This window comes from Choloepus didactylus, chromosome 15, assembly GCF_015220235.1.
Source record: "Choloepus didactylus isolate mChoDid1 chromosome 15, mChoDid1.pri, whole genome shotgun sequence".
Taxonomy (NCBI): Eukaryota; Metazoa; Chordata; class Mammalia; order Pilosa; family Megalonychidae; genus Choloepus; species Choloepus didactylus.
The window spans coordinates 67,195,327-67,223,287 of record NC_051321.1 but is presented as its reverse complement, the minus strand read 5'-3'; the positions used below and the strand labels follow the sequence as shown (position 1 = coordinate 67,223,287).

The 27,961-nt window shown below is 50.5% G+C and overlaps 1 protein-coding gene across 3 annotated transcripts in view; it reads right to left on the bottom strand.

Annotated features, from left to right (window-relative positions):
* The window catches only part of PALD1 (phosphatase domain containing paladin 1), an 87,962-nt gene that overhangs the window by 33,135 nt on the left and 26,866 nt on the right, over positions 1 to 27,961 (bottom strand). For all 3 annotated transcript variants that reach the window (XM_037804799.1, XM_037804798.1, XM_037804797.1), the window contains exons 2-10: positions 9,632 to 9,845; positions 6,845 to 6,947; positions 5,584 to 5,763; positions 3,695 to 3,859; positions 2,685 to 2,845; positions 2,400 to 2,475; positions 1,490 to 1,641; positions 1,062 to 1,161; positions 736 to 840 (exon numbers count right to left, since the gene is read on the bottom strand). In XM_037804799.1, coding sequence (XP_037660727.1) covers positions 736 to 840; positions 1,062 to 1,161; positions 1,490 to 1,641; positions 2,400 to 2,475; positions 2,685 to 2,845; positions 3,695 to 3,859; positions 5,584 to 5,763; positions 6,845 to 6,947; positions 9,632 to 9,816 — 1,227 coding nt within the window. In that variant the 5' untranslated portion in view covers positions 9,817 to 9,845. The remainder of the gene's footprint in view (positions 1 to 735; positions 841 to 1,061; positions 1,162 to 1,489; positions 1,642 to 2,399; positions 2,476 to 2,684; positions 2,846 to 3,694; positions 3,860 to 5,583; positions 5,764 to 6,844; positions 6,948 to 9,631; positions 9,846 to 27,961) is intronic.

The following is a 27,961-nucleotide window of genomic DNA, read 5'->3' as shown; positions in this document are numbered from 1 at the left end:
CACCCCAAAGAACTGAAAGCAGGGGCTCGAACAGATACTGGCACACACATGTTCACACAATTGCCAAAAGGTGGAAGCACCCCAGGTGTCCATCAGCCAATGAATAAAATGTGGTATATACATAGAATGAAATATTATTCAACCGTAAAGAAGGAATGAAGTCCTGATACATGTAGCAACATGCATGAACCTTGAAGACATCATGTTGAGTGAAATAAGCGAGACACAAAAGGACAAATATTACACGATCTCACTGATTTGAAATAATTAGAATAAGCAAACTCTTAGAGTCAGAATCTAGAATACAGATTACCAGGGGACAGGAATGGGAAGCTAAGGCTTAAAATGTACAGGTTCCTATTCGGAATGAAAGAAATGTTTGGTAACGGATGGGGGTGACGGTAGCACAACATACTGCACGTAACAAACAGCACTGAAACATGTACCTGAATGTGATTAAAGAGAAATGTTAGGTTGTTTATATAGCAACAGAATAAAAATAGTTTTTAAAAAATCCATGTAATTATACTACATGGTGAACCCTAAGTTAGACCATGGACTACAATTAATAGTACAACCATAAAAATATGCTATCATCAATTGTAACAAATGTTCCACACCAATGGGAATCCTGTATTTTATGCATGATTGTTCTGTAAACCCACAATTTCTCTAACACGGAAAAAAAAAAAAAAAAAAAAAAAGGCAGAGGCCCTCACGCCTCTGTGCCCTCACCTGGGCTGGGCTCTCTGGCCGGACGCCTTCCAGCTTCTTCTGGTTTTCCAAGACTACTTCTTTCAGGTCATGCAGCTCTGCACAGGCGGTGACTGCTCGGTCCACCTGGAACCAGGGACCAGGGTCAGGAAGAGGGGCAGGAGGTGGGAGGGCAGAGGACCAAGGACAGATGGCAGGAGACAAAAGTCAAGAGAGAAGCGGAAAGAGAATGACAGGTGGAGAGGAGGGAGGGTGTCGGGGGGGGGAAGAGACCCCTCCCAGTGAGAGGAGTGAGCACCCCCTCCGCTGCCCCTGCCCCCAGCTCCTGGCCCAGACCCCTCACTCACCTCCTCCACAATCTTCCTTCCCTGCGGCACCGTGTGGATAAAGCTCTGGATCAGCTGGAACTGCTCCATGGGCAGCGGCCTGGGCGCTGTGGCGGCAGCCCTGGCAAGGAACGCAGTCAGCAGGGCCCCCACGGCCACCCTCTCTCCCATAGGATGGCCACTGAGGGACCCAGCACAGGCTCCAACTCTTCCCTCTGGGTCAAGCCAGGGAGGCAAGGGGCATTTCCCACATCAGGGAAACTGAGGCCCGGAAAGGTCAAGTGACTTTCTCCAGGTTCCTCCGCAAATCTGCAGCAAACCAGGCTGTGAACCCCAAGAGCCCCACTTCCCAGCTCTGGTTCCAGGCTCCTGGACATGCTCCCATCCTCCCCGGGACAGCCCCACCCTCCTTGCCTCGTCTCCAGCCCTTGAGACATGGGGTCACTCACTCTAACTGGGAGGTGGTCCCACCGTGGTGAAGGAGGAGGAGGGTGCCCAGGACCATGCCCAGGTTGGTCCTGCCCATGCCCGTCTGGCAGCTGAAGAGGAGGGCGGGGGGAGGCCCTTGGGTGTCACGGAGCAGCAGCAGGCTGGGGGTCTCCTGGGGAAAAGACCATGAAAATCAGCCAAACCCATGGGCCCAGAAACCCCCAGGCTGGTGCCAAATCAGGGAAGGGGTTCATGACCTCAACCGGTCCCCATCCCAGGGTCTGGGGCAAGGTGGGGTCAGACATGTGGTTCAGTCCCTTTCACCAGGCCAATCAGATACGGGCAAGCGGTCAGGCCCCACAGCCCAATCTGCTCCACCCTCAAGGGTGCCCCCAGGAGCTCAGGCCTGGCCTCCCTCCCAGACTACGGTGGAGCTCAAACGAGTGAGCTGCGCACGGCCCAGAGGGGACAAGGCCTGTATGTGACACCCCATGAGACGCAAACTGAGTCAGGTGACGAATGTCCTGAAGGGGCTGGGACTGAAGCTGGCACTCAGGAAATACTAGCGTAAGAGTCCTCAGGGTAAGGAAGTTTAGCTCCACTAAATAAATGAGGAAATCAAGATCTAGAAAAGTTAGGCAATTTGTCCATGATCACACAGCAAGTAAGCAGCCAAGCCATGGCCAGAGTCCAATTCTCAGAGGGTCAGCACTGGACTCTCATTAGAGGATGTACAAATACCACCTACACACATACACACACACACACACACACACACACACACACCCCGGTAAAACAGAGCGTGGCCTTCCTGATGCCAGCCCTAGCAGCACCCACCCTGAGCGTCTACACGGAGGCAGGGCCTCATCACAGGTGACTCAGAGACACCTGCCCCACTCAGTTCCCACCACCCTTCCCAGCCCCACTTACCCGGATGACACTGACAAAGGCATCAAACTGGGCTTCCTGGGGGGCCCCTTGCTCTGGCAGAGGCAGCCGATGGTACCTGCCAGGCGAGTGGGAGCAGCCCGTCAGGCAGGCCACACACACTGGGCCTCCCCACCGCCCCCTGCATTGCAGAGTACGTTTGTAAATCCCCCTAACCCAGTGGGGTTAGCCAACCCATGCTGCAAATGGTGAAACTGAGGCTGCAGCTAGAGGGCAGTCCCAGCGAGCACCCGTGCCCAGCACGCTGGGGTCCCAGGCCAAGGGTACCTGTACATGGGCTGCAGGAAGAGGGGCCGCCTGTACACCTCCTCTGTCACATGCACATCGTCCTCGCCCCGGATGGCCACAGCATGGGGCTCGCCCTGGAGATCCTCCGTGCTATGGTAGACGTGGTAGGTGTTCCCACTGAGCCGGGCAAAGTCGTGGATCTGGACGGGGGTGAGGAACCAAGGCCCATGGCACACCCACCTGCACCCTGCCCTGCTTCCTCCAACCTCCCTGGCTGAGCCACTGAGGCTGTGGGCAGGCTTTACCTCCCAGAGAAGCAGCAGACAGCTCTCTGTGCCCCGGGGTCCTGTCAGGGATGGCCAGTGGCCCAAGGGCTGATCTGAGGGCTGAGTGTGGCTGCAGGGCCAGGCAGGGGGCTCTACCGGGGACAGGAGGAAGCAGCTAGGCCCTCAACTGCAGGGGCTGGGGGCTCAGTCAGCTGTAGCTAGAAGAGAGCAGAGCACGGCAGCCAAGGCCAAAGGGAGGCAGAGAGACAACCAGATGCCAACTGGCCTTAGTCCCGCCCCTTGGTGTCTCAGGGCACTGTGGCCCCATGCCTGTGTGTCAACGGGCCCAGTGACCTTGACAAGCCTCCATCTTGTGGAAGACAGAGGAAACTCAAAATCCAACAGACAAAGGCCCAAGAGAGAAGCAAGTCACCCAAGGCCTCCCAGCTCATGAAAAGACTGAACTTCAGCCTGGGACTCCTGGTCTAGCTCTTTTTGCTTCACCAGACCCCTTTCTAAATAAGGATGTTGAGTGTCAAGGAAAAAATAGAGTGAGAAAGGGGCAGAGGAAAAGAGAGCTGGGAAAAAGAAGTCCTTCTTCTGGTTGTCCTTCCTCTGGCTGCCTTGCAGCCCATCACTCGTCCAAGCAGGGCTGAAAAGCAGAGCCACACGGATTGGCCCCAGAAAACGTGTCTACCAGGCTGAGCTGGGGTCTCAGCTCAGCTGCCTGAGGCCCACCAAGCAGGAGAAGCCCCCACCCCCCCCATTGGCCCACACCCTCACCTCTTTGCGGATGGCCAGCTCCATGCTCTCCGCCTGGACCCCGGGCCCGAGGCCCTGGAGGTTTTCCTGAAGGTTCTGCTTGTCTCGGGGTGTGTAAGGCATGAAGTCCTCATCGGCACGCAGAAAAAGGACAGGCTCCTCCCGCAGACAGAAGATGACACACTCCTGCCCAGAGTCCAGGAGCCATCACCAGCATCCGGCCTCCAAGCTCCAGCCCATGCTGACCCTCCCTCCCTGAGGCCCATCACCCACCCCATCTCAGCAACCTGAATCCTACCCAAGAAGCAAAGCTCAGTCCAAATGCCACCTTCTCCTAACCCTCCCGGTCAGCAGTAATCCCTCCTTCCTCTCAGTGCCAACAGTCCCTGATCCAAATCTCATAGTGTTAACTACTACCTTGTGTTAACATTATTCATGAATGCATGGACTACAAGTTCCTTGCAGGTAGAATCATGTCCTGGTCATTATTCCATTTTCCCATTCCACCACAATCCTAGCACGGAACCCTGGCTTAAACCGGGTGCCTGATAAACATCAGGTGAAGAAATGAATGCCTCCACTGCCAAAATGCACTCATTCATTCGCTGAGCACCAGACAGGCAGAAGGAGCTATACGGACAGACCCCACCCTCAAGGAACTTCCAGGAGAGCTGGGAAGATGGGACCTGCACACAGGCTACGCCCCCACCCCGTTCTGGTTCACACAAGGTCGCTCCACCTTAACCCCTGGGTTAATTTAGATAGGGCCGTACCTTCAGTTACAGCAGACCCTCAGCCCTGCCCTGGAGACATTCAAAATGCCACTACGATGTCAGGCAGCACAGAGGAGTTAAAAGTTGCCCTTCCGTAAATTTAAAAAAAAAAAAAAAGAAAAAAGACAAACAAGTAAAAAAAAAAAAAAAAGATGTAGTGCCCCCTTGAGGAGCCTGTGGAGAATGCAGGGGTATTCGCCTACCCCACCTCCATGGTTGCTAACATGACCACAGACATAGGGGACTGGTGGTTTGATGGGTTGAGCCCTCTACCATAAGTTTTACCCTTGGGAAGACGGTTGCTGCAAAGGAGAGGCTAGGCCTCCCTGTATTTGTGCCTAAGAGTCTCCTCCTGAATGCCTCTTTGTTGCTCAGATGTGGCCCTCTCTCTCTGGCTAAGCCAACTTGAAAGGTGAAATCACTGCCCTCCCCCCTACGTGGGATCAGACACCCAGGGAAGTGAATCTCCCTGGCAACGTGGAATATGACTCCCGGGGAGGAATGTAGACCCGGCATCGTGGGATGGAGAACATCTTCTTGACCAAAAGGGGGATGTGAAAGGAAATGAAATAAGCTTCAGTGGCAGAGAGATTCCAAAACGAGCCGAGAGATCACTCTGGTGGGCACTCTTACGCACACTTTAGACAACCTTTTTTAGGTTCTAAAGAATTGGGGTAGCTGGTGGTGGATACCTGAAACTATTAAACTACAACCCAGAACCCATGAATCTCGAAGACAGTTGTATAAAAATGGAGCTTATGAGGGGTGACAGTGGGATTGGGAATGCCATAAGGACCAAACTCCACTTTGTCTAGTTTATGGATGGATGTGTAGAAAAGTAGGGGAAGCAAACAAACAGACAAAGGTACCCAGTGTTCTTTTTTACTTCAATTGCTCTTTTTCACTCTAATTATTATTCTTGTTATTTTTGTGTGTGTGCTAATGAAGGTGTCAGGGATTGATTTAGGTGATGAATGTACAACTATGTAATGGTACTGTAAACAATCGAAAGTACAATTTGTTTTGTATGACTGCGTGGTATGTGAATATATCTCAATAAAATGATGATTAAAAAAATAAATAAATAAAAAAATAAAGTTGCCCTTCCTGGAAGCCCCTTTCCCCAGATGCGCTTACCCTATGTCCATCCTTCCGGAGTTTCTGGAGAACCCGCCTGAACCCCAAGAGGCTGGGCTGTCCCATGCCGAATACAGCAAGCCCGCCTCGCACCTGCCGGAAGTTGGGGGCCCCACAGCTCCCCACAGTGCCCAGCACATCCATCTTCTCTGAAACATCCCGTACCATGAAGTAGCGGCCCTGGCAGAAGAGAAGAGCCACAGGGGGCCATTCAGATGGCTCAAGGGGCATCTTCCACAGGCAGGGCTCTGTCCCGGGCCCCAGGGGATGGGGAGGGGGGAGACAGGGCAGGGGATGTGGTCCTGCACTCAAGTTGCTCACGGGCTCATGGAAAACAAAAACAAAGTATGCAACTAGCTGTAATCTGTGGAAGGGTGTCATAGGAAAGGAAAAGGGAAAGAAGAGTCCTCCTGAGGGGGAATCAGAGAAGGCTTCAAGTAGAAGGTGGTATCTGAACAAGCCTTGAAGGAAGAGAGCATGGAGAAGCACTCCGGGGGGAGAACCCCAAAGCTGGCCCTGTGGCTGGGGGGCAGGAGGCCCCCAGCTCCCCAGGAGGAAGCCAATGTCTCTCATCCCCAGAGGAAGCTCGTGGGGAAGGGGCCCGAGTAGGGAGTCAGAGCTGGAGCACCAGGAAGAAGCCAAAGGAAAACTGTGCTAGCCCTCCTCTAGGGCCCCACCAGTTCCAAGGGTAGGCAGGGTCTCTCTCCTCCTTTGACTAAGGCGAAAAAAGCAATGAGAAAAAAGCAGAGAAAAAAAGAAAACATTGTTCAAGTGGCCAGGTGAAAGCAGCGGGAACCAGAAGAGTTAAATCCTAGGCAAAAAATGAACCTGAGGTCATCTGGTCCATCCCCCTGCCTCCCTTGAAAGAGAATAGGCTGGAGATTTCCAGCTAGGGGCTGCCGAGGCTGGGTCCCCTGGGAACACCAATTTCTGTCCCCCGTGGTGCTCTGAGGGAGGAGTTGGGGGCAGGTTGGGGCCAGTCAGGGGAAAGACGGGGACAGAAAGACAGGGGCTACATAGGGCCAGAGGAAAGGGCCCTAGGAACACAGGGTCTAAGAAGTGGGATCAGGACCCCAGAGGGTGCAGGGGAAATGATGCTGCCCTGGCCCTTAGGAGAGGGTGAGACAGTGACGCAGCGTGAGGGAGAGCAGAGGGGAGGAGGAGGAAGGTGAGGAGGGAACCCATGAGGAAAGAGGAATGGAAGAGGCAGGAGAGGACCAAAGGAGTAGAGGGGACCTAGAGGGGCGGGGCCTGGCCTCACCTGCACCAGGTAGTGCTCGGGGGTGGCATCCGAGAGCCGGCCCAGCCTGTAATGGGATTTGAGCAGTTCATCATGGATCTGGAACTCCTCCTTACAGTTGTACCTGTCCAGGGTAGATGGGAGGCGAAGTCAGGCAGCCCCAGGGCCAAGGCCGTCTCCACCCTCACAGACCTCACCCCCACCCATGCGGTTGGCCATTTATGAAAGTCTGACCACTGAACCCCCATATTCTCTCTCCCCTTCTTCCTCAGCAACAGAGCCCCCAAATTGTGACTGGGCACTGGGCCACCCAGTTGAAGACTGCATTTCCCAACCTCCCTTGCAGCTACCCATGGTCATATGATGAGGTCTGGCCAATAGGATGTGAGAAGTGTCGTGTGCAACTCCTGGGCCATCCCCTTAAAGGGAAAGTGCATGCCCTCCCCATTATATTCTCCCGTCTCTAACTAAAATCTAGAAGTGAGGGCGGGCCATGGAACAGCCATCTTGGACCACAAGATAGAAGCCACATGTTGATGACAACAGGGCAACAGAGGAGGAACCTGTGTGTCTGAGGGTCCCGGAACAGCCACACCAGCCTGGACCGTGAGAAAGAGATAAGCAGTGTCCTATTTAAGGCACCCTACCTGGGGGTTACTTTATTCCAGTGGCTCAACCCACACCCTCACACACCGCCGTCAGATGGCCCCTGTGTCAGACCGTGTCAATTCCACAGCACAGCGGGGAGCTGCAGAACACAGGCTTCGGAGCCGGGTGGCCTGGGTCTAATTCCCAACCCCACTGCTCAGTGATTCAATGGCTCTGGACAAGTTACTTAACCTCTCTGTAACTGGGTTTCCAGGAACACCTACTTTCTAGGGTTTTGTGACAATTAAATGTGATAATGGATGTAAGTAAGCACTTGGCCTGGTGCCTGGGACCCGGTAAGCATTTATCAATGTACTTATTACTATTAAACTTCCACCCAGGGCCCTTTCAAACACCCACAAGTGAAAATCCAGAGTGTAGATGCTAAACCAGGGGAAGGTTCAAACACACGAGCGTTACTGTGCACTCAAGACACAAACACTACTGTGCTGATCACAACAAGGAATCACACAGGCTCCCAGAGCTGGTGTTTGGTCCTCTTTACAGAAGCGCTGCCTTTAGGAAAGGCAGGGTGGAGGGATGGGTGAGGCAGGGGAGCACTGGGCAAGGACTCAAGAGCCCTGGGTTCCCACTGCCAGCTCTGCCACCATCTCTCCACATGAGCCATGGGGGACAAGTATGTCTATTTCCCCAATGCTCAGTTTCCTCAGGTGTAAAATTAGGAAGCTGCATTAGATCAAGGGTCTGCTGAGAGTAAATATCCTAGGCGTCGTGGCCATGTGCACTCTGTCACAACTACTCAACCCTGCCGCTGAAGCATGGAGAGGCCACAGGCAACATGTAAATGAATGGGAGTAGCAGTGTTCCAATAAAACTTTATTTGGAAAAACGGGATGTGGATTGGCCTGCAAGCCAGAGTTTGCTGATCCTTGTGTAGGATGATCCAGTGGAAACGCTCTACGACCAGCAGAGTGCCATGCTCATGGTGGATTCCACGGACACAGGGTACTGTAGTACCAGATTCTTGCAGACAGCCGGCAGCTGTTCTGAGCCATACCACATGCTTAAGTATCTTGAAAGGCATCCCTGCCTATGTTGATAAAGCAGCTGAAGCCCAGGCAGGGAAGGGGACTTGTCCAAAGTCATGGAGCACATGAGAGACACAGTCAAGCCTGGGCTCCCTCTCTCCCCATGCTGCCCTTGGGCCCAAACCTAGCTTTGTTGTCTGCCATTACAGAGACTCAGCATCAGGTCTCTCTTATGTAACATCTCTTTTCCGCAGTAATTTATTATGGTTACAGTTTTCCTGTCCTGCCCCAAAGCTAGCAAGCTGGATTTCTCTTTCCTACCCCTCAGGTTTCCTTACACAGAAGGCCCTATCTGCTAGATCTTGGCCAAACTTCTATGTGAGCAACATGCTTAATTCTTAGCTCATCGTGTCCTGCTTCCTGCTGTCCTGGGAAGGCCCAGAAGCAGGGGAGTGTGGTCGGCAGATGTGGTGGAAAACACAAGGCTTCCCAACTCACCAGGAGACAGATCCAGCGTCCCTTCCGTCTTCCTGTTCTCAGACTCACCAGCACCTGCTCCTTCAGCCGGAAACCCCTGGACAGGGTTTCAGGCCCCCTCCCTGACCCTCTTCCTCCAAACACTCACAGCATATCCAGGTATCTCTCAAAATGTGGGGCCAGGACAAACCCTTAGTTTCCCAGGAAATGTCTGGGAAGGACTTAATTTGGAGAACTGACCCAACAGCTGCCAGCTTTTTCAGCCCAGATCCCTTAAACTGCCTGTTGTTAACCTCAGTGTTAAGCTGTAATTACGAGCTGTGAAAAAAAATCTAAATTTTATTCCTCTTTAAGTATATAAAGTTCCTTTAAAAATGTTCAGTCAAAAATTATTTTCTAAAAGGTCTCCTCCATCCCACTCTCTCTTTTCCTCACTCCTTGGACTGGGGACATGGTAAGTAACATGGGTTCAGGAACCCACAACAGAGACTCGGCTCTGCCAGCTGCTTGCTGTGTGACTCCAGACAAACTGCTTAACCTCTCTGGGCCACGGTTTCTTCCCCTACAAAACTGAAAGCAGTTTGTAAATGCTAAGTGCTATGTGTCACCCCACCTCCAGGCAGCTCTCCATCCCCACCTCCCCTCTTCGCCATCTTTTACAGAAAGCCTGGTCAAATTCCACCCTGCCACTCACGTGATCACGACAGGGGCCACCTTGTTGGGGATGATGGACTTGGCCTTGCTGTTGGGCAAGCCTGTGGTCTGGAAGGAGTGGACGCTGACTGAGTGCCGACCATCCATCGTGCCACTGTCCTGGAGGCCCTCGAAGGGGGCAGCCGCCGAGATCGCCTGCTGGGCTGTGCTAGCCGTTGTACCCATAGTCTGCCGGCAGCCTCGGGGCCCAAGACCTGCAGGGGTGAGAGGGCGTGCCATGAAGGAGGGGATGGCGACTCCCCCGGGGGCACAGGACCACTCACCCACTCACCTCCACCATACAGTCGCAGGGAGACATTTCACACTGCACCGGAACCGATCAGGTTTGCTGCCCACCTCCCCACCCCCAGGGGCTCAGTAAATCGCGTGATTTCTGTGCCTAGCCCTTTGCTGATGATTTGGGGGAATTATGGACATAAAGAGCCTCACGGCTCAGGCCCTGGCCCCTTGGAGTTTCCCATCCTCTTGCAGAGTTAAGATAGTGAGTGTGGGTCAAGCATCCACACCAGTGGGCACATAGGGCTCTAAGCGGCTGGTTCAGGGCATAGGGAGGCCAGGCCTTGCGGGTGGGAGATGTCACCAAAAGGGGGAGAACCAGGGTCAGAGGCCAGGAGGGGGATGGATTGGGTCTGAGGGATTTGGGTGGGAAGAGGAGGCAAGGGGACATCCTCAACGAGAACTTCACAAGACGAGACCAGGGAAGTCCGGACCAGGTGAGCGAGTTACAGTGGGTTCTCACAGCTGATCAGGGGTCCACACAAAACACCCAGCCTCAGAATTTGTCATGAACGGCTGGAAGCTTCCATCCCTCCTAAGAATGCCAGGCTTCCTTGTGGACCGAGCAATTCCTCCTGCAGAAGGTTCTCCTAAGGAACAACTTAACGACATGTACAAACTGGGCTACAAGGTATTTTGTTGAGTGTGGGGTTGTTCATAAAAACAGAACATTGGAAACAACCTCCAGGAGATTTGAATAAATCATAGGCTATTGTGCCGGTTTGTATGTATTGTGTTCCCCAGAAAAAGCCATGTTCTTTGATGCAATCTTGTGTGGGCAGACATATTAGTGTTGATTAGATTTTGGAATCCTTTGGGTGTTGGCATGGAGATGTGATTCAATCAACTGTTGACAAAACCTTTGGTTGGATAATTTCTATGGAGGTGTTGCCCCACCCGTTCAGGGTGGGTCTGAGTTAAATTGCCAGAGCACTATATAAGCTCAGACAGAAGGAGCAAGCTTGCTACAGCCAAGAGGGACACTCTGAAGAACTCACTGGGACTGAGAGAGGAGCTTCAGCTTACAGAGACATTTTGGAGATGGCCTTTGAAAGCAGACCTTTGCTCCAGAGAAGCTCAGAGAGGACAAACACCGAAGAGCAACTGAGAGTAACATTTTTGAGGAACTGCAGCCTAGAGAGGAACGTCCTGGGAGAAAGCCATTTTGAAACCAGAACTTGGAGCAGACACCAGCCACGTGCCTTCCCAGCTAACAGAGGTTTCCTGGACACCATTGCCCATCCTCCAGTGAAGGCACCCGAGTGCTGTTGTGTTACCTTGGACACTTTATGGCCTTAAGACTGTAACTGTGTAACCAAATAAACCCCCTTTTACAAAAGCCAATCCATCTCTGGTGTTTTGCATTCTGGCAGCATTAGCAAACTAGAACAGCTATCTAGAAAGTGGAATATTAAACAGCTGTTAAAAGTATCATCTTGACTAATGTGGAAAATAATATACGAAATAGGAAATGCAAAAGAGCAGGACACAAAACAAGTACATGTCACAATTCCAATTTAATTATTTAAACTGCATCAGGAGAAAAGTCTGGGAGGATATACACCAAGATGCTAATGTGAGTTATCTCCAAGTGCTGTTGTTACAGACAATTTTCATTTTCTCCGTTTACCTTTTCTGAATTTTCTGATTTTTCTCCTCAGAACGTTGTGTAATGAAGTTAAAACAAATGAAAGAACAGTTGAGAAAGAGGGCTGGGTCCCCTGCTAAGAGCTGGCAGATGGTGTGGGGAGGAGTGGCTCAGGGGTCCGACAGCCAGGGCTGCTGGGAAGGGAAGGGGAAGGAAATTCCACACAGACCCAAGCAGAGGGCGATGCTCACGGAAGACAGAGGAACTTTCTGGAGCTCAGTAGCTGCTGACCCCACTTGGCACTGATGGCCCAGGAGCAGGAGGAGGAGAGGGCCCTCTGCTCCACCCCCTCCACAGAATCACGGAGACAGTAGGCTGTCCTTAGAAGGCTGCAGCCCTGGCTGCCACCGGCCAGGCATGAGCTGCTGCTCCACGGTAGTGGGGACTATCTGCCCCGCACCATCCACACTCCTCTCAGCAGCACCTCACGAAGGGGGCGATGGGGTCTGGGGGTCAACACAAAGCTAGGTTCAGAAGGTCAGCCTGCGGCTGAGACTGTGCCCTCCCCCTGCCCGAGACCCTGAATCACAGTTCTCAGTCCCGAGGCGCGCGCTCCCCAGGCCTCCCTCACAGCTGGTTCCCAGACTCACCTCCCCCAAAATGAGGGCCACCAGACTCATTTACCCCTTCCCAAACCACCACCACCCTCTCAACTGGAGTGGGCTTCCTCTCTCCCACCCAGCCTTGTCATCCTTGAAAACTCTCAGCAGCTGGCGTGACGGCTTTATTAACACACAGACCTTGTGTTTATAAGGCCCATCTCCACGGCTCTCCACACACTGTACAATTTCTCTCTCTCTCTTTTTTTTTTCAGTTGAAGGTGGAGGGAATGAGCCTCTATGTGCTCAAACAGAAACACAGGCAGCTCAGAGGAAAAGGGGCTCCACGATGGACCCCAGCTGGCCAATAGCAGAACCGAAACTTCCTCTTCACTTTGCCTGCCCCAGAGGTCCCCGACACCCACTCACCAAAGTTTCCCAGACCCCTCCCGGCAGCCTGAGCCCAGGAGGCCTGTGTGGGAACAGCCTCCTAGGAGAGGGGTGCAGGCAGTGTGGCTCCCCAGGGCGAGGGCATGATGGCCAGGATGTGAGAGCTTGCAGGATGCCACAGCTGGCCACAGCTGCCCAGGGTGAGGCCGGGCCCCAGGGCTCACTCCCGAAGGGCTGGGCTGGCACCTCCATCTGTCCCCCCCTCATCTCCTCCAGCTCCAGCTCTGGCCACACTACCCTCTCAGAGCCCTGCAGATGACAGGCCCCAGCCGGTGTCCTGGGAGACAATGCAGATGTGCACAGCTGTAGGCTGTAGGGCAGACAGAGCAGCTGGGAGGTGGGGAAGGGCAGTCTCCATTTTTAAAAAAAAATTTTTTTAATTACTTTATTTATCAAATAAAAAAATATTCCAAACAAAACAAAGCAAAGCCCTGGGAAAAACAAAAATCCTGAAACAACTTCTCCTTTGAAAGTTGAGCCCGCCCCCAGAATGTCTAAGGAAGGGCATGACACCAGGGATCCCCGAGGCCTCTCAGTCTGCAGCTCTCACCCTAAAACCTCTCTCGACCCCGCCCAAAGGGGGCTGCACCAGTTCAAGAGCCTTCGCCCTGCTGGCCACATGCTGTGAGGCCTTGGGCAACTTCCTTCCCCTCTCTGAGCCTCAGTGGGGGGTGGGACTGGGATGAGACCAGGGGTCCATGAACCTGGATGAATAAATAATCATGCCATTATCTTCCAACACGTAACTAAAATTTAGCATTTCCTTTGACCATGAGTGAAGGCCACCCCATAGCATCTGCAGAGCCTGGGACCTGGACATCCAGAGATGTCCAGGCGATTTCACATACCATGATGGTGGCTGCAGGTATCTCAAAACGTCACCTACACTCATTGCCCCTTAAAAACAGTAGCAGTTCTGAGGCCACCCCTGGACCACACTTGCTCGCACCCCTCTGCCCACAGGCGCTGGTGTGGCATAACTAGCCATCTTTCAGGCAACCCTGTGTCGGGTGGTCCTTTGGCCCCAGATGGTAGAATCCTGGATTCTCACAACTGAGTTTAACTCATCTGGCCTGGAGAATTCTGATGATCCTAAAGAGAAGCCTACCCTCACCTTCTAAAGTGAGCTACGAAGAAGCTGCAACTGCATGTGCACACCGGGACCTTCCAAAGGGTTCCCCCAAAATCAAAATGCCTGGATGTCCTGCCTGACTTGCATGTGCCTTGTCAGAGATATGCCCCAGTTTCGTGTTCTTATTAAAGCTAAGCAACAACGGCCTCATTACTGATGTTGTCTCTGAAACTAAAACCTAACTTTAGTTGGCCTAATGACAATGCAATAGATAGACATTTATTACAATACTGCAAATTTTTTTTTTTTTGGTATTTTGATAGCTCTCTCACTAAATTTTATTTCCTTTGTAATCCCACATATTTTATTTTATGCATTTTAAAACATTATTTTGAGAAGGGGTCCCTGGGCTTCCATCAGCTTGCTAGAGGGCTCCTTGGCACCCCCCCAAAAAAGAAGGAGAATCCTTGCTTAAGAGAATATTTGCCACCAAACATGGGCCCTCTTCCACCTTCTCAGCTTCTGTTTATTAACTTTTCAAGGTATCTGCCAGGCACTGATGCTTTATGTCATATTTCCCAAACATCCCCATCGAGTTCTGCATTCCAGGTCCTGGATGGCAGCGCTATGAACGGTTTCCCCTGACTTTCATTTCAGCAGCAAGATCAGGGACATCATGCCCCATTTCACCCACGGCAGCCCTCAGCGGCCACCCACAAAGACACCGAATCATCGAGGCTGCAGCTATAAAGGTGTTTGAGAAAGTCCTGCACAGCACGCCGTCCCCAGGCCTCCAGGCAAAGGCACTGCAGGCAGTTTCCAGAGAAAAAGAATCTGTGCTGTGGAATTCTTGGCAGAAGAGTGACCTCATTTCCCCAAGAAGAATTAGACTTTAGGAGCTGGAATATTCGTTCCTATTCATCAGCTAATTGCAGCATGAATCCACCTGGTACTGCCTTGTCAGAACGGTGAGCCTCTCGTCAATGACAATGATCAAGCCAAGGGGGTGCTGGAGATGGCCATTCCGGGCCCTGCGGTCAGGAAGGACAGGCAAGTGGTTCAAGAGCTGATTCCTAAGGCCCCAGCTCTACATATTTCAGGAGTCCAAGCCCATTTCCCTCATTTGGTTCTAGGTGGAAATGAATCATCACCATTCTAGCTGCAGTTTCCCCATGTCTAATCAAAAGCTCACAAATCTCCCCTTCTCTCTCCTTGTCCGGGTGCCGTAGCCAAGGTCTCCCCACTTGCCAAACCCTGTGGACTTGGAAAAGATGAGAGGTGTCAACTCTTACAACCCAATATCAAGTTGACAAGTGACCCAATAAAAAAAAACTGGGCAAAAGATTCAAAGATGCATATGGATGGCAAATAAGCACATGAAAAAATGTTCAACATCAATAACATCAGGGAAACACACTGGACTGACGAATTTGGGGACCTGGAATTCCCACATACTGCTGGTGAAGTGGGAGCCAGGGCAGCCCTTTGGAAAAACCTTCTATAGTGTCTTATACATTTCAACATACTCTTACTGTATGACCCAGAAATTCCACTCCTAGGGATCTATCCGAGAGAAATGAAAACACGTCCACAGAAAACTTGTACAGAGCACCGGTATTCCTAAAAGCCAATTCAAATGTCCACTGACTGGTGACAGATGAGCAAAGTGTGACAGATGCGTACAATGAGATACGACAGTATTAAAAAGAAGCAAACCACCGATACATGCAACAACATGGACAAGCCCCCAAAACATCATGCTAAATGAACAAGCCAGGCCCCAAAGACTTTAAACTGTGTAACTCCCATTATATGACAGTCTAGAAAAGGCAACACCATTGGAACAGAAAGCCGATGGCTGGCTGCCAGGGGCTGGGATGGTGAGAGAATAGACTGCACAGGGTCTCAAGGGCACCTTTTGTGGTGATGGAGCTACACTACATCTTGAGTGTGGTAGTTACACAACTGTATACATTTGCAACACTCATTGAACTGGACACTTAAAATGAGTGCGTTTGTATGAAATTGACCTCAATAGATCTGTTACAGGAAGAGGAGCTCCCCTTTCCTCTGTCCTGCAGAGTGGTCACACCCCTGGTCACCCCTCTGTACCCAGCTCCACATCTCCCTGCCCTGGGATCTTGGCCAAGCTACCTCAATGGTCCTCAGTTTGCCGCTTCTGTGAAATGGGAACAATAAAGGAACCTCCTCCCTCATGGACTTTATGGGAAGGTTAAGTCAGACCATGCATGCAAAGCCCTCAGAACAGGGCCCTGGAGTGCTCTGTAGAGGTCAGCTGTTACCAGATGTTGCAGAGGCAGAGGCACTAATCAATTAGACACTGAAGCTCCGCTGTGTGATTCAGGAACTGCCAGCCACAGGCAGAGATTAGCAGCTGAAATGTGGCTGATCCACACTGGGGAGGGCTGCCAGTGTAAAACACACACCCAGTTTCTAAGACTTAGTACAAGAATACAAAGTAGAACATCATTCACAATTTATCCTATTATTCCATGTTCAAAGGATAATACCAGGGGTTAAATAAAATATGTTATTAAGTTCAACTATTTCTTCTTACTTTTTTGATGTGGCTATTTAAAGCTGCACAAGCGGCTCGCATTTTATTTCCACTGAAAAACACTGCCCAGACCCTCAAGTCCTCCAGAGTCCTCAAGGGCAACTTGAGGACACCCCAAGGTCATCTCAGGGGTCTCAGAGTTGAGCCCAACACTTTCTGCAGGTAAGAACTTAATAAATATCTGTTAGAGGCAGGAAGAAACCTCAGGACGTCTGTGCTATCGTTCTCATTTAGCAGATATGAAAGTTGAGACTTGCAGAAGCTGTGAAGTGACTTTCCAACGTCCTCAAGCCTAGTGAGGAGACACGGTGTCCCAGCTGCATGGGGTCCGGGGCCAAGAGCAGGGCTGAATCCCATCTCTGCCACTTCTCAGTTATGTGACCTTGGGCACATGACTTAACCTCTCCAAGTCTCAGTTTCCCCAATTGTAAAGTGGCGGCCATAATAGGGCTTCCCTTGTTAGACTGTGTAAGGATAAAATAAGTGAGGAAGCGAACCTGTATAAGGATGAATAAAGCAACACTGGGTGCCAGCACATTACCCAAACTCGCCACCTGCCCTCAACACCGTCCCCATCATCCCATCAGCCCAGGCGGACCCTGCCCTTCTCTCCCTGCCCTTCCCCACAGCCCCCCAGCAGCCCGTTTCCTGGCACCAGATCAGAACCTCCCTGACAGGCCCGGGGGCCTTGCTCCGGCACCATCCATGAAACACATGGGGGGACGGTGGGCTCGGCCGTCATCTGCAAACACCAGACAGGGCTGGGCTGGGCCACGGCAGCCCCCTCTTTTATAACACACAATTTTAACTCTCTTTATTCCCCTTTGTCCAATAAGGCACTCAGTGAGGCTTTTGTCTGCTCTTGGCCTTAATCAAGAACCAGGAAACCCCAGTTCCAGCCCCAGCTCTGCTCTGGGGCCAGGGCAAGGCCTCTCCCCTCCCTGAAGCTCAGTTTTCCAACCACGAGAAGGACAGGTTCGCACAGACTCCGCTTAGTCTGTCCAGTTCCCTCCAACTCCTCTGCCACCACCCAGGCCAGGCTGCCATCCCACAGGACTGAGCCTCCAGCCAGTCTCACTCCTCCTCGCCTGTCCTCCAAAATCCACTCTCTCCATGCAAGAGCTGGAAGGATCTTCCAAAAACCCAAATCACACGACGTCCCTCCTTAAACCCCAATGGCTTCCTGCACACCATCACAGCATCCGAACACTCCCCCTGGTTTACAGCCCCAACCCCAGCCTCAGACAGGCTGGGCCCTGCCTTTCCCTCTGCCTGGAGCCCCTCTGCCCTCTTCCTATCATATAAGTCTCGGCTCAACGAGGCCCCCGAGGCCCGTGTGGTGGTTTACAGAGCACTGCTGTGCCTGGGGTTTCTTTGCTACTAACAATGACCCTGGAGGTAGACAAGACACAGACCCCCCCTTTAGAGCAGAGGGAATGGGCTGGCAGGGCCACGGCCACCACCTCCCCAGTCCACACGGTGGGGTCGGGGCAGGGCCACTGGTCTCCGCTGTGGGGACCCACTCACCATCACCTCTAGGAGGCCACCATGCCTGGCCCTTCACAACCCCTGCCCCTCAGCTTCCCCATCTTTAAAATTAGGATGAGACCAACTTAAAAACAAAGTCAAATAAACCCGTCACTAGCACAGCTGGGGGGAAACTAAGAATGTCTCTCTCTAAAGGGTGTGATCATAGGAGATTGTCACCTGCTAAATTACATATACATATCTATGTCAGTGCACATGTATATGTATGTATATAATATGTATATATATATACACATATATATGACATATTTCAAAAAAAGATTTTCCTAAGCTGAATTAAAAGTTAAAAAGATAAAGACGGAGAGACGTTTGGAAATACTGCCGTGTGTTTAACAGATGAGCTGTCATTGTGGGGTGGGATTTGAATCCCGGGCTCAGGACTTTAGCCTGCAAACAACGGAGAGCCTCTGAAGGTTCTGAGTTCTGACAGGGAGGTGCCACCAGCGCTGTCACACATTAGGATGACAACTCTGGGGTGGACGTGGAACAGGCAGTGGACAGGGACAGGTGGAGAAACAGAGCAGCAGGTAGCAGGTGAGGGGCCAGCACAGGGCAGCAGCTGAGGGGAATCTCGGAAGAGGGTGCAGATCACCCGCTGAGCTGGGAGAAGCTGTGGGTGGAGGGGCGAAGCCCTGCCCCTGGGGGGCCCACCAAGCCTTCCTGAAGGCTCACCTGCCAGACCTTGCTTGCAAAGACCTTGGCACTGGTCACCAGGAGCTGGCCGTCTGGCACAGGCCTGCAGGTTCCTGGAACTCGGAGCCTTCAGGAAGGTAAAGGGCCCCTTCCAGCCCTCCTTCCGGCATGCCTCCAGATCTGAGGAGCCCCCTACTTCTGGAGCTCCCCAACATTTACCAGACACGAACACTGGGGACTTGCAGAAGCCGTAAATGAATTTACGCTGGCAGAAAGTTCTGCTTTATATGGGATCTTGCCTTGGGGAGGGGAGAAAAAGCTTTATAGGGGGACAATAGGTGTGCTGGATAATTAAATTATATCCTCGGTTGTGAGCGATTGTGGATATGTGGAGAATGTCTTCATTCTTAGGAGATGGGTTGAAGCGTTTAGAGGTGAAACATCTTGATGTCTGTGACTTTCACTCCATTTGGAGGTCAGAGAGGAAGCAAATGGAGCAAAACATTCTCAGTGGGTGAGGGTATACAGGTAGGTGTTCGCTGTGCTTTTCTTTCAACTTTTCTATAGGTTTCAAGTTTTTCAAAATAAAAGAGTTAGATAAAAACATTTTTAAAATAAATTTTTAAATTTAAGAAGAAAGCAAACCTCTGTCTTCTGAGAAGCTAATTTTCCACATATCCCTCCTGGTTCTCCCCCGTGAAGACTCAGGCCAAAGGCAGTCTCACGTGCCATCTGCTTCCACAGCAGAGTTCGTATCTTCCACTTTAATTAGCTGCCAGCACTTAAAAATCGAGATTTCAAATAAAAACCCAGATCTCTGGCTTCTCTTGAAGAATCCAAGGACGTGCACCAACACGGCGGCCCCTGGGTGGGGGTGTCCGTGCAGCTAGCTACCGGCTTCTGGTTAAACCTTCTCCTGGGGCAGCCCTTCAATCGTTGCATCCGGTCCTCTGAGCCACAGCCCCTGCGGCACTCCCTCGTTTTTCTCAAGCCTTCGAGTCCCCAGGCTTCCTGGCCACTCCCCTGTGGGCGAGTGTGTCCCTCTCCCTCAGGGCACAGCACCCAAGATGCAGACCACACTCTCCTGGCACATTTGACAGTGCTGAGAAGAGGGTCACCACCTCCCTTATCCTCAAAGCTTGCACTGAGCTGTCTTCCCAGCACTTCCAACGTCCTTCTCCCTGGGCTCAGTCCCTACTGTCGGATCCTGGCCTGGGGCATGTGGCTTTCTGGCTCCAAGGCAGGATTGACCTCATCCCTGGGAAATCTCCCTGTGAGATTCTGCAGTCCCTGAAGTTCTGGTCCTGCTTCCTAGCCTGGAACATCCTCAGGTTTGATTAAAAGGCCTGCAATGCCTTCATCCCCCATCCCTGCAGTTTATAGTAAACCAGATGCAGAGACTACATACACTAAGAAGTACAGAGACAGCTAACCAAGCACATGGCCGCCCAGTACCAAAATGACATTCCTTATCTCCCTTGCAGCTACACAGCACTATATGAATAAGTTCTAGCTAATGGGACATAAGGAGCAGTGTCACGTCCGGAGTCCTTCCTTAGGAAACCCTTTTCCTTCCTTCCTCCATCCTGCTGCCTGGAACACAGATGTGATGACTGAAGTTTCGCAGCCATCTTGAGCCATGAGCATGTGAGCCAAATCCCAGGAATGTTGGAAATCAAATTACTTAAGGAATCGTGGCACAGAGCCACCACACCAGACCAGGACTACAAAACTCTGGCCTTGGACAGAAGGGAGAAATAAATTTCCATCTTGTATAAACCACTGCTGTATGGCTTTTTCTATTACTCGCAGCCAAATCTAATCCTGACTAATTCACTATGTTATTTTTAGGTTTGACCCTCGAGGACCAGACACCACATAGCGACAGGACAGAACTTACTTCTTTCTCCTCTTGCAGAAGAATGTCAAAGTTTCTCTGCTGGCGAAAGCCAAGCTGTACTAGACAGGCAGAGTCATGATCCCATGCCATGCTGGGGCCGAGAGGGTTCACAGAACACAGAGAACATGATCCCCACCCACTAGGGCACACAGGGTAGCTAAGATGCACACATGAACCCATTAGAGCACTGCCAACTGCTAAACAGTGTGGGGCAGCAACTTTCTCTGAGTTATATGCAGAGTTCTAGAAACTGCCAAGCAGCAAAATGTTTGTTGCATGCTATAGAGATTTGGCCTCAACTGTTCTAAAAAGAGAGAGACCATAAGAGCCTCAGCCTGCCCATCTGCAGGTGTCTCCTTGTCCCTCTAGGGGCCTCTCTGAGCAGAGGAACCACCTGGAAAGCAAGACAGTATTATCTGGATGGCAGGGCCCCTGCCCTGTTGGTTCTTTCAGGGAGGAGCAGGAGGGGAGTTTAACAATCTCCAAGGAAGGAGCCAGACCACTCTGGGAAGGACAGTCATTCGTTTCCTGAAAGGGCCTGAAGCTTCTGTCCATCTCCAGGTTCCGTGTGGCCTGGGACTGGGGTGGAGGGGAGCCCCAGACAGGGGAGGAGAAGCCTGGGGAGATCAGGGCTAAGAGTACCTGGACGAAAGAAAGCAGCAATACTATTCTGGGTACCAGGGGTTCCAGGTGACTATTAGGATTCCTGGAGAGTGGCCAAGGAACTCAGAACAATATTTGGAAATCCTGAACAGCACCAGCTGGAGCACTATTTAGAGCCTTGGATGCTCACACCCAATGGTTACTCTACAGGTTCTCTGGTGCCCCCATATGCCATTATGTGGGAGTATGAATTTATATAATCTTTAGGGAAATCTGTGTAGAGGTGCCTTCAAAATTCTAAATGCATAAGCCCTTTATTTTAGTAAATCCACCTCCAGTTCTGGTGGAAAAGAGGCACAGAATCACACGTGAGCTTAAGAATGTACGTTTACAAGGATAGTGAAACCTCGGTTGTCCCTCAATAAGTAAAAGTTTAAACAAATTGTTGCACAGCTACAAAATGACTTAGTATACACTTGTTAAAAAGAATGAAGGAATCAAAAAATAAAAACAAACAAGTCATAAAGGAGATCTGCAAGTACAATGTCCATGACAATCTGTTGGGTAACAAAAAATACAATTATTTCAAATTTTAAGTAAAAATATATTACTTTATTTATAGACTAATATTGTTTGAATTTGTTTACCATGAGCACATCATACTTTTTAAATAAAAGAACTCTTTTCAAAAGGTGGGGGGGGGGGGGTACCTGGACACACTCACCCTTCCAAAAAGTTGAGCATTTGGGCATTTCAAGTTCAGCAGGAACCTCGCGTCTCGAGACCCCACCCATGGCCCACCCCTGCCAACACTCTCCTGGCTGCTGCCAGGGACTGGGCCCCAGAGGGCAAGTGGGAACTTCCATGTGGATCCCACTTGCAACCTCCACCAGCACTGCAGGGACCTAAGTATCACTTCAAGGAGCTGGGAAGAACCTGAGACCAATTCTGGAGTCTGTCTCCATCTCTCCCATGTCCTGTGGCCTCCATTCTAAACTCCCTTGCCTGGCATTCAAGATCACCTTTCCATCCTCATCAGTCTGCATTTGCCCTCGTGACCCCTGACAATCCAACTCCCAGCTGCCTTTCAGTGCTCAGCAGGAAAAGCCCCAGCAGAAGAGCTGGCTTTCACAGCCGACTTGCTCAGAGGCCCCCAGGTCAGCCCAGCCTCTTTGGATCTCAGTTTATTTCTATCCATCAAAGGAGGGGGCTGGACAAGATGGGTGTTTTCAAACATTTTAGCAGCAGAACCCTTTCTGCCAAATCAATCTTTCATGAAATTCCAGTCTATAAAGCAGAAGTACAGCTGCTGTGCTGGCTGCAGGCTCAGGGAAGGGGTTCCAGAGCCTCCTTCCCCCAGACTTGCCCCCCGGGCCTCTCCCAGAGGGGGGTGGCAGCTTGGGAGCTGCTGGCCAGAGGTGCTCAAGGACCTTTCCTGCTTGGACCTCCCAGGACATGTCCCGCCCTTCCCTGACTCACAACCAGAAACATCATCTCCAACCTTGCCCCTTTCTCCCCATCCTTCCAAGTCTACTTGAAATACCCCTCTGCCTTCCCCTCCCCTCCAAGCCTCTCCGTGCTCCCAGTATACAGCCTATAATCCACCCTGAACTTGACCTTGACCCTATCAGCCTGTGTTTTAATAAGTACAGCCGCAGCTCCCCTTTCCCCACAGCCACTTTGGGTCCCATGGTCTCCCAGGTCTTCCAGCAGTAGTCACAGGTTCCAAGTGTCATTTTGCTAAGATATCACATTCACCACCCCATTTGGCCTGCAGAACAACCCTTTGAAGAAGGCAGGGACAAAGGCTATTGTCCCATTTCGCAGATGAAAACACTGAGGCCCAGAACACTCGCTATGTGGCACAGTGACAGAGCTGGGCTCTTTCCACTGCCACACCCCCCATCACACTCCCCATTTCTCCTCTGCAGACACCTCAGCTTTCTGGATAGATATCTGGAAGCTTAAACCAGAGACATGGCAGAAGGCGGAGAAATTGTTCCTCTCCTCCTTTCGGGCCCCAGGGGAAGAACGCCTCTTCCAGGGTCACGGCCCCTCACACAACCCTGGCAGCCAGTGCCCAGGGCCAGATGACAATGGAGCTAAAAATAAGGCAGGGGACTGAGTGGCCAGCTGCAGGAAACATCTGCCTCAGCTGCGGAACAAACACAAAGGAAATCACCTTGCTCCAGGATTCCCCTACTGTGGGGTCAGGGGAGGAAGGACAGGGGGTCCTGGTGGGCCTTGTCCTCCCACACCCAACACACACACACATAAACAGGATAGAGAGTCTAAATACACCTTGGACACCACTGTGAATCTTACAGTCAGAGCCAGAAGGTGCCTTTGAGACCCTTGTCTGTTCCTCTCACTTTATAGAAGAGGAAACTGAAGGTCAGAGTAGACCAGACACCTGCCCACTGTCACAGAGCCAGTGGGCAGCAGGACCACGACCAGGGGTCTCCTGCCTCTTCCTCCCCACCACCAATACCTCCCTGCTCATCTGCTCCACAGGAAGAGCTCACCTATTCCAGAGAGCAGAGCACACCAGGCAGAGGAGACAGCCTTCAGCAGAAAAGACGTCAGTTAGACTCAAGGAGGAGCCATGTGGCAATCCATGACTTCCCATAAATAGGCCCAGCCTCCCTCTGTGACTCCCACCCTTGTCCTCTAAACTCCAGACCAACTGAACTTCTTATAGTCCCTGGAACAGGCAACATTTTAACAGGCCTTTGCAAATAATAGTAATGAGTATTTGCAAATCACTGACAATGGCAACAACAAAAATAATGATAATAAGCAGAGGTGCATCCTCCAGGTTGGGGATGGTGAGAGGGGACATACAGCCTGTATAAGGCAGAAATTGTGTCAAGTCCAATTACCTTTGAAAGTCCTTTAAACAGCCCATATGGGCCAAGGCTGGGCCATCTCTCAATTGCGCCAACGTAGCCATTTCTTCCACGGAGCAAGGGATGGAGTTGAGGGCCACACACCAGCCTCACACGCATTCATTCCTCGGCATCTTGCCTGGCTCACCCCACCTGCCCAGCTCACTGCTATCCTTGCACCAGGAAGCATTCATCAACCTCCCCTCCTCACTGCCACACCTGAGCGAGGTCCCCTCACCCCACCGTGGGTGTCCTTCCCTTGTCCGTCTCCCCGACGAGGCCCACTGGGTGGGCAGGAGCTGGGTCTGCCCTTCCCAGGGCCTATGGTTGGCACAAGGGCCACTCCAATGAATAAACTCTGAAACATCTGGATCTGCAAAGATTTTTAAAGGGAAAAAAAAATCACCATAGAGGCTGCCCACGTTGTGAGAATAAATGAAACAGTGTGGGAGGGGTTTCAGCCGAGGGCCTGGATCAAGCGGGTGTTCAAGGGCAGCTATGTTCTGAGGGCCTTTCAGAAAATGATGGGGGTGCGGGATGCTGGCCCCTCGGTCCCACGAAGCTGAGAAGTTGAGCAAGGAAGCAACACAGAGGCCAGAGGCCGTGGGAGCTCCTTCAGGCCAGGGAGGGGTGAGGGGGACTCCGAGGGGGTCCCCGAGGGAGGAGACCCCACTCATGCCTTCCCTGCCTCTCAGAGGGGCAAGAAAAACAGGGCATCTGTTAAGTCCCCCGGGGAATTCTGAGAACCAAGCTTAAGCAGAATTTAAAATTGCAAATGATAAATTTTTAACCCCAAACGGCTTGTATCTCCAAACTCCCATGGTGGGTTCTTTGGTTTGTGAGGGGGTAAGGGTAATAATGGCAGCAGGTAAAGTGTACCCCAAGAGAGTGTCTGGCACTGGGCTAAGTGCTCTAAGGCTGGCATCTAACTGCCCAGTTCTGAAAGCGTGCTCTGCAGAACTCTGGGGTCCCTGAGGCCCATCTGGGGGTCCCTGAGGCCCGCCCAGGGGTCCACAAGGTCAAAGCTCTCCTAACAGTGCTCAGACACGGTCGCCTTTGTGGCAGTGTTGACCTTGGCGGGGAGGAGGCCAAGGCCCTGGCAGGTGGGGTTGCGGAGCCTCTGCACCGAGCGGGACAGGGTCCCAAACGGGACTGGCCAGCCCTGCGCACCTCACCGACCTGCTCTCGCAGGACAAAGACGCCAGGTGCCCTTCAGAACATCCTTGATCAGGCAGAAAAAGGATACTTGTCATTAAATCTCAGCCCTCGGGGACACGTCTTTTTAATATTCTCTGTGGTGAAATGCGGCGCACATACCGGGCACTTTGGCTGTCCCGAGGAAGGGTGCTTGTGAGGTTGGTTGAAGTGGAGCTGAACCAGCCTCTGTTTTCATGGAAAACCAATTTTACTTCAAAGAACAACTGACAGTCAAGCCATGGTTACTCAGACCTGGGTGTTTGGCAAGACAGTTTCTCAAAAATGAACAAAGCGAGCCTGTCACTTCAAGGAAAGTAACGGACAGCACTTGTTACCAATGATAACTTTGGAGCTTTCAAGAGCAAAACAGAATTTTAGAAAACGTGCATCAGCCACTGTGAGTTTGACAGCTTCCCAAAAACTTAAGGAATTTTCTCATGATACCAGGGATGCTATTAACATATGCCATTTTTTTAGTGTAATGAAATGAAATGTGGCCCCATTTGGAAGTCCTGCATAACTCAGTGAACCAATACTTTCCAAATTACCAATGCATGATGTTACAAAATCCTTCCTGGGTAAAAGAGCCACTCAAAGGATAAAAGAGTCCAGTGGATTTTAATGTAGCAGAATACAAAAAGTTCCTTGATGGGGGTTTCAGACTCCACATGTCAATGAACCTTTAAGAAACTATTACCACTGGTCAAATTTTCTATGTGGTATCAAAGAAAAATATCCATAGACTACTAAAATACTCCTCCTTTTTCCAACTATGTATCTGTTTGAAGCCAATTGTCTTCATATACTTCAATTAAACAGCATATCCCAAGGACTGAAGGCAGAAGCAGATGAGAAGCCAGCTATCTTCTATTAAGCTAGACATAACAGAGATTTGCAAAACTATAAAACAGTGCTACTCTCCTTAAAACTAATTTTTTTTGTTGTTTTGGAAAACACAGTCATTTTTCAGAAAAGAAGTATTTCACTTATGATAACATACGATGGTTTTATTACTTTAAATGAATTTATAAGTAAGTTTTTAAACACAGTTCCATTTCTAATATTATTTATAATATTAAATAAAAGCTCCCTGAAGATTTTTTAAGAGTGTAAAGGGCCCCTGCAACCAAAGCATTTGCTAATAATCATGTAATCTAACCCTTACAATAACCCTTGAGGTACGTGCTAGCCTCGTGCCCATTTTGCAGGCACAGTCACTGAGGCACAGAGCCTGGGTAAGTTGCCCAAGGATGCAGAAGGCGGCAGAGCAGGGGTCAAAGCCAGGCAGTGCATGCTCTTACCCTCTAAGGCACCCCTCACCCGACACTACACACCCAAGAAAAATGCCAAACGATGAAAAATGGACATGCTACCAAAGAAACCAAAAAAGTGAAAGAAGAGAATATAAGTAAATATGTACATAATCTCAGGGCACAAAAGAACTTTTCTAAGCAAATGCTAGAGGGAGAAGACAAAAGTTAAATGTTGAGGTCACACTACATTAAAAAAAAATGGCCAGCTTTAGATCAACACAGAAAACCACTAGCAAAGTTAAAAGGCAAATCACAAACTGAGTTAAATTAATTTCAACATATTTGGATTATTCATCATAGTCAATAAATAGAGTTTTCCAAACAAACGCGAAAGCAAGTACATCTTGAGAGTAAAACAAGCAAAAATAAAAGAAAATAAACACTCTGAAAGAAAAGAAATGCTATGGGCCAATAAGCATGAGAAAAACTGTTTGCCCTAACTAATAAAATGGAAACAGTGAGGTGCCACATCCTGCCTATCAACATATCATAGCTTAACCAGGATGAAAACACCCGTTTTGGCGTAGTACCAGGGCTGGGGCTCTCCTAAGCAGGTATAAACTGGCTCAGCTCTCTGACATCTGGCAATGACTCTAAAATACATTAAAAATGTGCAATCCTTTAACCCAACAATTCTACCAACTTATTCAAAGGAAATCATCAAAGGTATAGTCATGAGGGTGTTGAGTACAACTTTGTCTATATTAGTAGAAGACTGGAAACTTCTTTTACAGTCAACAGCAGTTGAATGTATCGCAGGTTTCTTTATGTAATCATGAAAATGGATGGCGCATTAGATGAACACCGCCAACAGAAAGCAGAGGGAATGAAGCCAACGTGAGCCAACGCCATGTGGTGCCATTAGTCTAAAACTCAAAAGCAGGCAAAACTTGGCTATGGTGTTGGAAGTCAGGTGAGAAGTGTCGTCTGCAGCAAGAAGGAAGGGACGGCGATGGACGGCGATGGGGGTGCAGGGTGCTGCTAGAATTCTATTTCTTGACATGAGTGAGGGTTACTTTGTACATTCATCAACTGTATACCTGTGATGTGTGTATTGTTCTGCATATGTTAAAGGTCAATTTCCAAGTTTCACAGGCAAGAAGTAGCAGCTTATTTGCTGACAATGGAAAAGATCTACTGTTCATTTTATTTTGTTTTGTTTAAAGATGCCAAACAGTATTTTAGACTGTTGTTTCATTAAAGAGGGGGGGAGGCATACACACATACACAGGAAAAAATGTTGGGAACGATAATCTGAAAACATTAATGGTGAACTGTGGTTATCTCTAGGAAGTGGGATTACAAGTGATTTTTCTAATCTTCCTGTATTTGTGTATTTTCTCTGCTTTTCCTATAATGAACATATACCATTTATACAAAGTTTAAAAAAAAAAAAAACGACGACACAATATGGCCACGAGGCTAGCAACTACAGTTCAACATGACCTTTACAGGCCAAAGAGATCCTGACCCTACAGGAGAAGGTCAGAGGAGCCACTACTGACCCAAAACCAAAGGCCTTCCGGGGTGAAAACTGGGATGCTGGAGTCAGAAGGACCCAGGATGGATGCCAGGTGTCCCTCACGAGAGGCCCTGGATGGTCTCCCCCACCTCTGAGCCTTGCTTTCCTCAGCGGCAAATGAAGGCTTGTGGAGCCCCACAGTG